Raw genomic sequence first — 11,872 nt, 5'->3', positions numbered from 1 at the left:
TATTTGCCAAATCACAGAATTGCATTTCCTTTGTTTCCCACTGTACATTCCACCCACCATGCAAAACAATCTCAATTTCCTGGAATGAAAATAAAGATCATTTGAACATAAGTGCAGCAGAGGCCTATGTGCAAAGTGTTGTCTGACGGCCTCCTCAATGTGGTGGCCATTTTGGCCAAAATATTAGGGATGCTTCCTTCCTTCTTATTTCCCATTTCCAGAAATTAATTTTTTTTTAATTTCATTTATTACTTTCTAGAGTTTTTGACCCAATCAAATCATTCCATATTCAATATTCCAGGTCAGTGTATATCATTCGATTTCATTCAATATCATTTCTTACTCCATGTTACTATTCATGAGTGATAGAAAATCTGTTAATCTGCTAAAGTCGTCGACGGCTCCTTTGATGGCCACTTTGTCTTCACAAAGACTCAAGTGGTTATTTTCGGCTTACGTTTTCAGTTTCTTATATGTAATTAAATCAATGAAGATGTTCATTCAAGTTGCTCCTTAAGGCTAATGAGGTGGAAAATGCCATGCTTTTCTTTTGTGACTACTCCTGGAAATAAGACATTGATTTCCTTCTTGGCTCAGGCAAGTTTAATCAGCTTTGTAGACTTGGAAAACGTGTTGCAGCCTAATACTCAGCTTAAGCAACAACTGGTACAACAGATCAATGTAATGACAGCCAGGACAGAGCTGAGTGTTTCTCTTAAAAAAAAAAAAAAAAGTTACCTATAGTTATGTGTGCAAGTTATTTCCTTTTCAGTTGAATTTTAAAGGGCACCATTATTTTTGTTTGTTATCTTTTAGGGCAGCTAGATGGATGACAGAACTCTCGTATATGATTTCATTTCTCTTTAGACAGTTTAAGATTTGTTGCTTTTACTATGCATTTGTAAAATACATTCCTGGTGCAGAAGCACTCACTTCTTGTCACATCTATCGCACAGGATATGCAAAGGAAGAGCCTGAGAAGAGTCAAGGCCTTGTAAACATTAGCAACAGGATATATCAATCCTAGGTAGGACACAAAAATAAAACTGACAAAAGAGCCATCGGACCACAAGCTCCAAAACCTGGATAAGGATTTTATTGATAATTGAATTACATTTCTCTTTTATACATATTTCATAAATGATACAGGATTTTACACATTCTTTTTTTGCCAATATTACAGCATCATGTTAACAGAAACATAATGTCCAGAAAGAAATCATACAAATAAAAAATAGGAGGTCAGAATGGAGTACATTGTCATTTCACTCGTAGATGCTTCACTCTTTTAAACATATTTTTAAGTGCACAGCAGAAATTCAAAAAACACACATTCAAGACAGAAAAGTAATTTTGGACAACAAAAGAGGGCATGAGGACAATAAGAGTGGGATGTGTTTGGAGGTGTTCGCCTCCAAAAGCTACCACGTGGCACCTGACATTTTCCTCCAGAATCAGAAGCAGGACATTAGCAAGTGAGGTCAGCAGTCAAAAAGCCTCTTTACTAGTGCACAGAAGATGGACTTTTTTTTTCATTCTGGGGGGATAAATGCAATGTAGTAAAAAAAAAAATGGATGTGGTTGTGGTGTGATGGAGAGCAGGTGATCGGCAAGGATCAAGTTCGGCAGAACTAATTCTAAACACGCAGGCCGGTCCACTGCTAGGAATCTCTACTAACAACGTCCCTAAAGTTTCTTTGCCTTTTTTGTATACATCTTTTTTTTTTTTTTGTACATAATTTCCCATGTAAACATACATTCATGCAACACCCTCTTTATATAAAGATCTCTATATTTGATGTATTCAGACTTTTAAAAACACATGGTGGTCGGGGAAGTAAATGAGGGACGGTTGTGAGTAAACAAAACAAAAACAGTGCTAAGTGAGGGCAACGATCAACTCCAACAAGGGAAACAACTTCACTGTGTGCGCAACAGGAAAATCATTGTAAGCCATTGATGGATATGAATGGGATGAGGGTGGAAGGGATTTATCACTATTGACAAGGTGCAATGGTGGTAAAGGAGTCAATCTGATGGTTCACTCAATCAACAAACCCATTCAACAAATGTCATTTAAAACATTCCGACCATCAATGACTTTTTACCCCATTGCTTCTATGGCAACAGTGTTAAAATCCTTAATCATCCCAAAAGGCACCTTCTCCCTTAAGAGAGAATGCACACGCACACGATAAACAAATCCTATCTGCACTGGTAACTTTTTATTGGCTTTAAACAGAAGCAATTAATAAGAAATTTGGAGGATCTGCTCGTAGGGTACACACACAGAGGATGGAATGGCAGGACAATATCGGCACTCAGTGGGCATGAGTGAGGTTTGTTCACAGAGGGGAGGGAAAAAATGAGTTTAGACCTTTCTGTGCAGGGGAGTATTGCGGACACAGAGAAAAGTAAAAAGAAACATGAGAAAAATGCGGTAAGACATAAGTTGTAATGCAATTTTACAGTCGAGGAAATGTCAACATTTCCACATAGATGGAAGTATCTGAGACCAGCAGTCTCTAGATACATTCTATGCAATAAAAGTATCAGTGAGGATTTTCTTACCATAAAAAAAGTGAGTGCTAGTTTATTGTTTTTGCTTATGCTTTAAACTTACCAGCTTCATTTACAGTTATTTTTTTTTTTATAATAATATTATCATTAACTTTACAACTTTATTCTAAAATGAAATATTTTTTTCTTGCATGATTACAACCTCTTTCTCATTAACATATCACTCTCACAGTCTCATTATTTTTTTTCTTTTCTGTATGTTCCTAATACTCCTTTGCATTTTTGGAGGCATGTACAAAACAGTAAGAGGGAGGGTCACCGATCAAAGACCACCACACGGAAACATATTTTTGTCCTTAACGCACAGTATGGCTTCGATAAACAGACTTAAACAAACAGGGGAATGACAGAGTGCCTTATCCACTAAAAGCTATATGAGACAAAGAACAGTTTCCATTGGAGTAGAAAATGACTATGGCGTGCCGACACATTCACAAACCTCTACTGAGGGCGTACCACAGCATGCAGTCTACCCTGCCTTGTCATGGAAGGAGCAGGGAGGTGGAACAGCGACAGTGGGGAGAGAACGCTCTAACAATGAGGCTTTTATTTCATTTCACCTCAAGAGTGGAAATGTATGTGCTCAACCCAAACTATGGGGATGTGATGCCATTTTTCTTAAAAAAGAAAAAAAAAATTGCACACATCTGACAGCTAAATCGGACTTGTTCTAGTAGAACATTGGAGTTAAAGAAAGGAGGTATTTAATGCTCTTTGTGTCTATATGACAACATGATGAATCTACATGGCGTGAGTGACATTTTAAGACGAGCTCCTCCCCCCACTGGGAAACAACTAGCATCTGGTCATTCAGTTTATTTGATTGTATACATATAGATTTATTTTATATTCATTTCATAACAAATATACTATGGCTTTCAAAATAAAAAGTGCCAAAATATTTTTTGGGGTGGGGAATTAAAGAACACACAGTGATGTTGTTGTCAGTAGTACTTCTCATACTTGGCAGGATGGGCTGCCCGGGAAGAGGAAACGGGGTTCTAAACGGACTCCTATCAAAGGTCAAGTTGAGGAAGGATGGCGGTCCGTCAACCTGGATGAGGCGTGGCCAGAGTGTGAAGAGGCAGCAGAGTTCAGCCACGGGAAGACAGCGTCTCTTTGAGCCTTGTAAACTTGTTTCATGGGTGGGATAGAGACGCTCCTCAGAACCTGCCCCCCAGCCAGTGTGTGTGTGCGTGTGTGTGTCAATGGCAAATGTTGGCTCTGCCTGCATGTGACACACACATACATACACAACTAGTACACAGAAATAACTTCTGCTGTGCAAGAAGGTCAGGTTGTGGTATTTCCTGTTTGCCCCTCAGGTTCACTGCAGTATGTCCATTCAGAGGCTAAACCACTTAGCCAAGTAGCAAGTTTAACTCCACCATCACTGTGAGTTTTTTTTTTTTTCAGCTCACCAACATTCCCTTCTGTGATTTTCAGTTGCAATTCCATACAGTTGGTTCAGTCAGGGAAGTAAAAAGGAAAGGGCGGGGAGGCGGGGACTCCCAACTTGAAGACGGGGGGGATGCAGGAGAGTTGTAGAGGAGGGCAGGTTTCATATAAGGCAGGGTGAGGGGTGGTGGGGGGTTGGCTAGGGATAGAAAAGGGAATGCCGGCAGAAGAGGGAGGTGTTACTCTTCCCATCAATCTTTACCAACATTGAGCTGTTGAACTGGGAGCTGGAGCTGTAGTGGGTCCCTAAGACGTTTCAGATCCAACTCCACCTGGAGGTCAGGTAATCAGTGAGGGAAAATAAGCAAAGCACATCTATAGTGTATGAAAAAAGTCTACACACCCCTGTTGTGCCCCAAAAAAATCTAAACTTGTTTACATTAATTAAACATTTTGAGATCATTTATCTTGGTCTGTTTATCTTGAGCAGGGGTGTGTAGACTTTATATCCACCGTTCTGTATTGCAAGTGCAAGCACAAAAACGTTTTGAGAACCAATTGTACCTCCGAGATATCCTCTTTGAGCTTGTTATACTTCTCTACGTCAAAGCGTGTCCTTTTCACCCCCTTGTGGAGGAAGAGCAGATACTGTCTGTCTCTGGCGTCGGGGTACACGTACTCCTGCAAGTGACAAAGAAACCGCATTTCCTAAACATTTTTTTGTGATGCACTGCCTGACAGATCAGATTAGGGTTATTGAAAGAGCTTGGCTAGAGGTGAATTACGAATGCTGAGAAAAGGGCAACACTTACATTGTCAGCCTTCCAAAACATACAAAATTAGGGCAGGACGTTACAAAGTCGCTCTGGAGATTTTCCTGTAATACTGCAAATGCTGTTTTTTAGATTTGTCCTCAATTTAACCGGGGAGAATCAATGGGTTCACATTTTGGAGGAAAGTGCCAGCAGTTATAACTGAGCCTATTCTCCCTCATATTAATGTCAGATTTCATTTAATCAGCGGAAAGAACATTTTGTCCACTGTGACAAAGAATGAAAAGAAAAGAATTGGGATTTTATAATCAGTTGCTAACGTTTAGATTGTTTTACTAATGGATGGATGTTATTTTTACACTAGTACAATAGTTACTCAGTGTGTAATCGACCAAAGACAGCTGGTATAGCTTCCAGGACACTCGTGACCCTTGTGAGGATAAGCGGTTGCCAGCCAAGGCTAAAATGTTTCTTGGGTGCCTGTGCAGTTAACAAAGATATTGTGGCAGTGAGGCCCTGGCACAAACTATTTCAATTTCTATCATGTCCAAACAATTTGCGTCCTTGAATATTTTGTGTTAAAGTTTCTCTCCATATATTCTCTACAGTACAGTGGAATTTAGTTTTGTTACAGTGAAAAAAATGAGAGAAAAAATATCACAGTTTTTTTTTTTTAAACGATTGCCAAATCTGCTATACGTGATTCTTTTGTAGTGTTAATATTTTCATTCACCAAGTGGCAGAAAGGCAGTGGCGGGGCAGCAACAGTAACCTAAATGAATCATGTTATAGATTTATCATGAAAAGCTTTTGCCTATGTCAAAATAAAATAAGCACCTATACTGCGCTTGTATGAAGTTAGCAACCTTTCAAATCAGTTAATGTGACATGAAAATACTCAACTCAATGCCTGTCAAAAAAAATTTTTTTTTTGTACTTTATAATACCATATACAACGTTATAATAGCAATTGTATAGCAATAACTTCTGTGTCTTAAATTCTATAATGGTGGTGCCAGGAACATTTGTGTTCCTGTCGCTAGCAGTCCCTGTTCTGTCGACATGAGTGCAACAACGGTTACTATTGCAACTGTTACTAAGCAAAGCTAATGGGGCAGCAAGGTGAAACGGCAGTAATGGTTGTGTAAAAAGCGCGAAGGGTTCTCGAGGGCAGGGTGACAACTGTACTCCAGGATTTCATGCCAAATGATATTCTCTCTGATAATGCTGAGAGACAGTCTAGAATATATATGAAATTGGGGTGAGAACTGGTAATGGCAAAGGCCAGAGATGAGTCAAATCATTTCCATAATCATCAAAACATTCATGACCCCCTTCTGTCGTCTGGATGAAACACAATCAGCATTCTGTTTCAAAACCGGGATATTCACTTCAATCTATGTGGATTGGCAGCAGTGTCAATTTTCTTACCTGACGCGTGAGTACAAAATATGCATACATGGCCATGGCTGTGCCGTATGTGATGAAATAGGTGACAGGCTCCATGATATCCCAGGAGTACTCCCACCATGTCAGCCTGGCCAGGATGCCGAACTGGGTGGCCATGTACGCCATGCCGCCCCACAGCACCCAAGTAGTGCGTCGCTCTGCCTTTCTACTCAGCTCCTGCTTCACCTACATGTGGAAAAAAAGTGGGAGGAGCAACTCATGAACAATGTGCCAAACAGGTCAACATTAAGAAACAATCTCATGAATAGTGATAAATATTTAATCCTGCTAACCCCTAAAATACATATAAATTTGAACGACAAATAATCTTGGGATAAATTTAGCAGATATTAAGTGATTATTCACCTTTACCAGAGAGCCTGATTGGCATAGCAATGAATAGAAAGGTCCTTCATTAATCAGGTACCCAATGCATATATTAGTGCTATGATATGTTGAATTTTTTTCAGACTCTATGCTCAACACGCAGCTGCAGACCTTCTCAAGGGGGCGCAGCTGAGAGTTGAGCTCCTCGAGTCGTCCAATCAGCTCACGCTCTTTGCTGAGTTGGTGCTCTTCAATGCGCAGGGTGGTATAGAGCTGCTGCACCAACAACTTGACGTCATTCAGCCTTTCTGTCTCCTCGTGGGGCAGCAACTCTGATGGGGAGACAAATGAATCACGATTAATGGTTTTCTTCTTTGCCTTATTCCTATCATCGTGACGTGAACATCCGCACCTCTCCTCGGTGGCCGGACAAGGTGGGTGGTGTCGTTAATGACGAGCTTGAAATCATCCAGTAACAAGATGTCAATGCCTGTAGAGGAGGCGACTCTGGCTCCATCTGGAGAAAGTAAAAAAGATAGAAATATAGCGCAAAAGGGGAGCAATAAGAGTTGCCGGTTAACCACTCCATACACCCCCGAGCTCTCTTGACCATGGGGCTCGTTTCGCTCTGATTATCACGAGAGGGAGAGCGGAAGCACTTCCACGCTGAGAGAAGATTCAGAGCGCCAATTGTTCTAGTATAATGAAGCATCGAAGCGGGGCAAATTTACTTCACAGCACATGTGAAAGGATTAAATTCTGTTGCCAAGCTGCAGCAGCAGGAACACTTAACGGCATCAAAATACACTTGAAAGTATGAAAGGGCAAGCACATGCGTAATCTACTAGAGGAGATGGATAGAATGTGTGTGAATGCGTGTAAAAGAGAGAGAGAGAGAGAGAGCGTACCCGTGGAGTAGATGGCTACCCGATCGATGCCTCTGTCCTCTGCTTGGAGTTGTTGCAGGAAAACTCCCACGCAATCACTCAGCGGCTTGAGGGTGAACTGACAGCGTTCTCGCCTGGACGGCAAACTAACCGAGATGACTGGCAGCCCGTTCTGGTACACCACTGTCACCTCTGGGTGGCGGTTGAGGCACAAAGACAAAGATTAATACCATTTGTGATCAAGACGGTCCATTGAGAGAGATTAGCTGGAGAGAAAACAGAGGGTGGGAAAGTCACAGCGGGAGAGTAATGGATTTTCTTCTTCTTATATATACACATGTTCTTAAAACAGACAAAGCCACTTGAAATCATAAAAATGTAAAATGGTCACTCAGATCTACTGGAAAGAAACAAAAGTTGATCAATTTCATGTGGAGCCAAAATTCAGCAAAGGCTGAAAGGCAAACTTTTTTTTTTTTCTTTTCTAAGTGCCACCACACAAGCGGCTTAGCACAAATTTGATTCCTGGTAGGCTGGAGATGTCTGATAAATGTAAGAGCTTTATCAGAAAAGTATCTAAAAAACGTATAAAATAAGCATCTAGCAATGCACGCAAAAGGACAGTTTCATCAAAGTAAGCCCTGCCAAGCCTGGACGATCAATACATTGTAATATCGCTGACCTTTCCCTCTTAGAGCAGTTATGTCAATTTACTGATGCCAACTATTGATATTTTGTATTCCCTTGGATAGCCTTAAAGACCTCTACATTATGCCTGCGTGATTAGACTGACAATTGTGCAACCTAAAGAACATGCAATTGATTCAAAACTCTTTTTCAAGAGGAAAAAAATCAACTTGACACATGAGTGGGTCTTAATGACAGAGGGCAATAAATCCAATTCAATTCCACAATGGACGTAATCCAAGCTGCAGTACTGCTGCCGCCACGGTAAACTCCCTCCTCCTCAAAACCACTGCAGTGAATCAGCACATCATCATTTGGCAATGGCGGCACCGGCCGGGTCCAGCTACTTTGGATCGTCACCAAATACACAAAGGTGCGCGCATTAATTTCCCCACCCACCACTGCGCTTCTCTCCACCTCCTCCTGCTGCCTTTATCTTGCCCTGTGCAGCCATCATCGCTTAGGGTATCTCACATCTCACAATCCCACAGCTATTACAGCCGACTTTAAGATAAAATCAGCAAATTGTCACCCTCTAACTTTTCATTCCTCCTGCCAATCACTCTCTACCCTAAGAGATCCTACAATGACGGCTACATGACGCTCCACTGTGGGAATCAATGCACAATTTTGTTACAGACAAGATTCGAGGGAAAGTCAGGGCTTTCCTCCAGCAAAAAAGGAAGCTTTTGCTACACCTCAGGGTTTTTGATCATATGTTTGGGAATAAACAGCATCTGTGACGAAAGGAGAAGGGAGGGGAGGGGGAGAACTTACCCTCTGTAGAAGCCGGGGTACACAACATTCTCTGGCCGTGCCATGAAGGGGAGCCCCTCCAAATCTGCAGACAAGGAGGGGGAAAAAAAAGGCCTTCATATTAAGGAGAATATACACATTTACATTATAAAGATATGATATGAATGATAATATTTGGTTGTTGATCCAAACTGAAGCAGGGAATTTTGCAGAAAACATTTGTTCCTGGATCACATTAGCATTTTCACCCTAAGCCATTTTCAACTGACAAAAAAAGCATTTGAGTAAAACCTACCGATTGTGCAGCAAAAACCAAATTTACACAATAATACTAACACCAATAAAATCTGTCACACATTTTTCTGAGTTATGGTGTTGTATTTATTCCTGGCTGAGATGCCCCAAATAAATTCTAAAATGTATGTTTTGTTTATTGCAAAAAGTATAAACGTGTGGGGGTGGGGCGTTTGGGGTAGTGAAAGGATTTCGTTTGCTATGCCGCTGAGACAAAAATAACTCAAAGCAACAGACCCACTTCAATGAGCTGTCTCGGCCTGCATGTATGGTGCGCACTAGGGCTGTAATGAGAGCAGATGGCCAAGTTACTATAGGAAATTACGGTTCATTTGGGTTTAGATAAATAAACACATATGTACATTTTGTTTGGTAACAAGACATACTATATGCTAATACAATTTTTGACTGTGCCCCATGATCTCTTGCCCACTGTCAGCTGAGAATAGCCCTAATTTGCCCATGACCATAATGAGGAAAAGTTGCATATAGATTTTATAAATGCATGTGCGTAATTAATTTAATAATACTAAATTACTTCAATTGAACATTTAAAAAAAAAAAGGAAAATTCAATTCTTTGGCAATATTTTAAAACTGCTCAATGCAAAAGGTACATGGCCTGAAATTGTTTGATGTCGTGTGTGTGTGTTTCTTTTAAGTAATATTTAGCTTTTTTATTCAAGATCAATAGTTCACATACTTTCTTAATTTCCATAATGTTATAACCCTAGCCACACCCCACAAATTACATTGTTGAATTCATTGATTTTTTTTTTCAAATCCATTGCCTCACATTCGATATCAATTAAACAATATCTAGAGCACCATTGGCAGAAAAACACTGCAGTGGGTGACAAAGAAGACGGCAGCCTCAATGTGTGCCTCAGTTGTGTCAGACACTGAGGGGAGGAGGCGAGTGCAGCTGAGCACAGCTTGGGGAAACCCTTTTTTAATGCTGCAAAAGTAGGAGTCTATTTGCACAGCACATTTCCAATCACACAACTCGAGCCCTTTTCGAGAAGCAGCAATGACGCCTTTTAAGGCATTAAATTAGCTGTCACATACGCTTCCATGCATGCACAGTGGAGCAAGGTGTAATGAGGCAGTGGAAATACAGCAAAGAACAACAAAGGCAGTAAACTTTTCCGATGTTTCAAATTATTCGGATGAGCTACTGTTATGCTACAATCATAACAACAGCTAAGTGTGCTCCTGAAGCCACAATGAAGAGACGGAACTAAGCAATTTTTCATATTGCCGTACATATGCAATATATGTGTATGACGTTCACATAATATCTTTTGAGTATTTTGAGAACCAGCTATGACTATTGCACACAGTATCCACTGCAACTATAGTGTACTACTTCTTGAATCTTACTGAGCAAAACAACAATGATGCAAGTTTCTATTTATAACTGTCCACTGACAGTTCTGGGATCCAGGCGTCTAAGAAAGCATCATAGTACAGGTATAAATGGACACATTTGTGAACCAGGACATGAATTTGATGGTTGTTTTTCTTGTCAGAATCCCCAGAGATGGGATAACCTGCCTTCCCCAGACTAAGGCAAGGCAGAGCTGTTGGTGATTAAATGTCTCTGCTTTTTATCAGGGTGTCTGATTGCCAATCACATCCTTCCCACCCTTGTTTAATCCAGAGACGCAAATCCAACTGCAAAGAGTAAAGGCACTGACAGCGCTGAGTTGATTAGATGAACAAAGACGACGGGTATGTCAAAGCTAGACTCTATCTATTTTCTATCACTCATTCAGGGTCACGGGGGAGCTGGAGCCCATCCCAGCTGACAGTGTGAGAGAAACAGGGAGACAGCCTGAACTGGTTGCCAGTCAACCACACGGCAAATACAAACAGCCATTTCCACTCATGAGCAGCAATTTCCACATTGTCCCTGTTCCGATCAGGAAAAAACTCCACATGAAGAGGTGGGTCTCTACAACAACTAATATTTGGTGGCATCATCTCATAAGGCAAACAAGGTTCTTAAAATACCTTTATCTAATAATTACAGCTATCAGGTATGTTATGGTGACAATGGCTGTAAATGCTACTGTATGAATTCTGCAACATTCCACATCATATTAGTATTCAAAATCACCAAAAAGCGTCTCTGGTGGTTGGCACAAGGATATTTTATGTGAAGGCTATACACAAACAAGCACACACACACACAAAGAAATGTGTGTCCTGCAGTGATTGCTGTCCCATGGTATCATGGGAGCTCAAACAGTGATTAGGCTGCTGATCAGATGACAAGCTGAGAGAGGCATTCGAGACTGTCTTGAATTGCTCCAGTGCTCATTTGCTGACTTTAAGCTCCCATGAAAGATTGCAGCCGAGTGGAATCATGAACATAGGCAAATGATTGTGAATGTGACGTGTGTGCGCCCATCTGTGGTGATGTATCTGCATCTATTTGCAGGTGGTGTGTGTGTGTTTGTCCACCCGTCTGTTCACCAGCCTGCTTGACAGCAGCAGTGGCAGAACGTCTGAGCAAAGCAAACCCACCAGCGCCACACCACTTTACATCTTCTCGCCCGCCTCGCATTGCCCCTCGCGCTTCTCGGCACGCAGCCGGCGCTGAGATACTGCGTGAAATATTTAAGCGCGTAGCTGCAGTCAATAGCAAAACAACCTTGGAATCAATGTCATGCAAATAAAAGAGTGGGACAAAGACAGACACTGAGCGCAAACAGGA

At 41.1% G+C, this 11,872-nt stretch overlaps 1 protein-coding gene across 4 annotated transcripts in view; it reads right to left on the bottom strand.

Moving 5' to 3' along the window:
* Window positions 1–1,074: 1,074 nt before the first annotated feature.
* Window positions 1,075–11,872, bottom strand: part of mcu (mitochondrial calcium uniporter) — a 35,716-nt gene continuing 24,918 nt past the window's right edge. For 2 of the 4 annotated variants that reach the window (XM_037271782.1, XM_037271783.1), the window contains exons 3-9: window positions 8,879–8,942; window positions 7,436–7,606; window positions 6,940–7,044; window positions 6,699–6,859; window positions 6,183–6,386; window positions 4,543–4,659; window positions 1,075–4,310 (exon numbers count right to left, since the gene is read on the bottom strand). In XM_037271782.1, coding sequence (XP_037127677.1) covers window positions 4,230–4,310; window positions 4,543–4,659; window positions 6,183–6,386; window positions 6,699–6,859; window positions 6,940–7,044; window positions 7,436–7,606; window positions 8,879–8,942 — 903 coding nt within the window. In that variant the 3' untranslated portion in view covers window positions 1,075–4,229. Of the gene's footprint in view, window positions 4,311–4,348; window positions 4,660–6,182; window positions 6,387–6,698; window positions 6,860–6,939; window positions 7,045–7,435; window positions 7,607–8,878; window positions 8,943–11,872 lie in introns of those variants that run through there. The other 2 variants (XM_037271781.1, XM_037271780.1) reach the window with 2 other exon arrangements.

This window comes from Syngnathus acus, chromosome 15 (assembly GCF_901709675.1).
Source record: "Syngnathus acus chromosome 15, fSynAcu1.2, whole genome shotgun sequence".
NCBI classification, from domain to species: domain Eukaryota; kingdom Metazoa; phylum Chordata; class Actinopteri; order Syngnathiformes; family Syngnathidae; genus Syngnathus; species Syngnathus acus.
The sequence above is the reverse complement of the archived record's forward strand: the minus strand, read 5'-3'. Positions and strand labels throughout refer to the sequence as shown.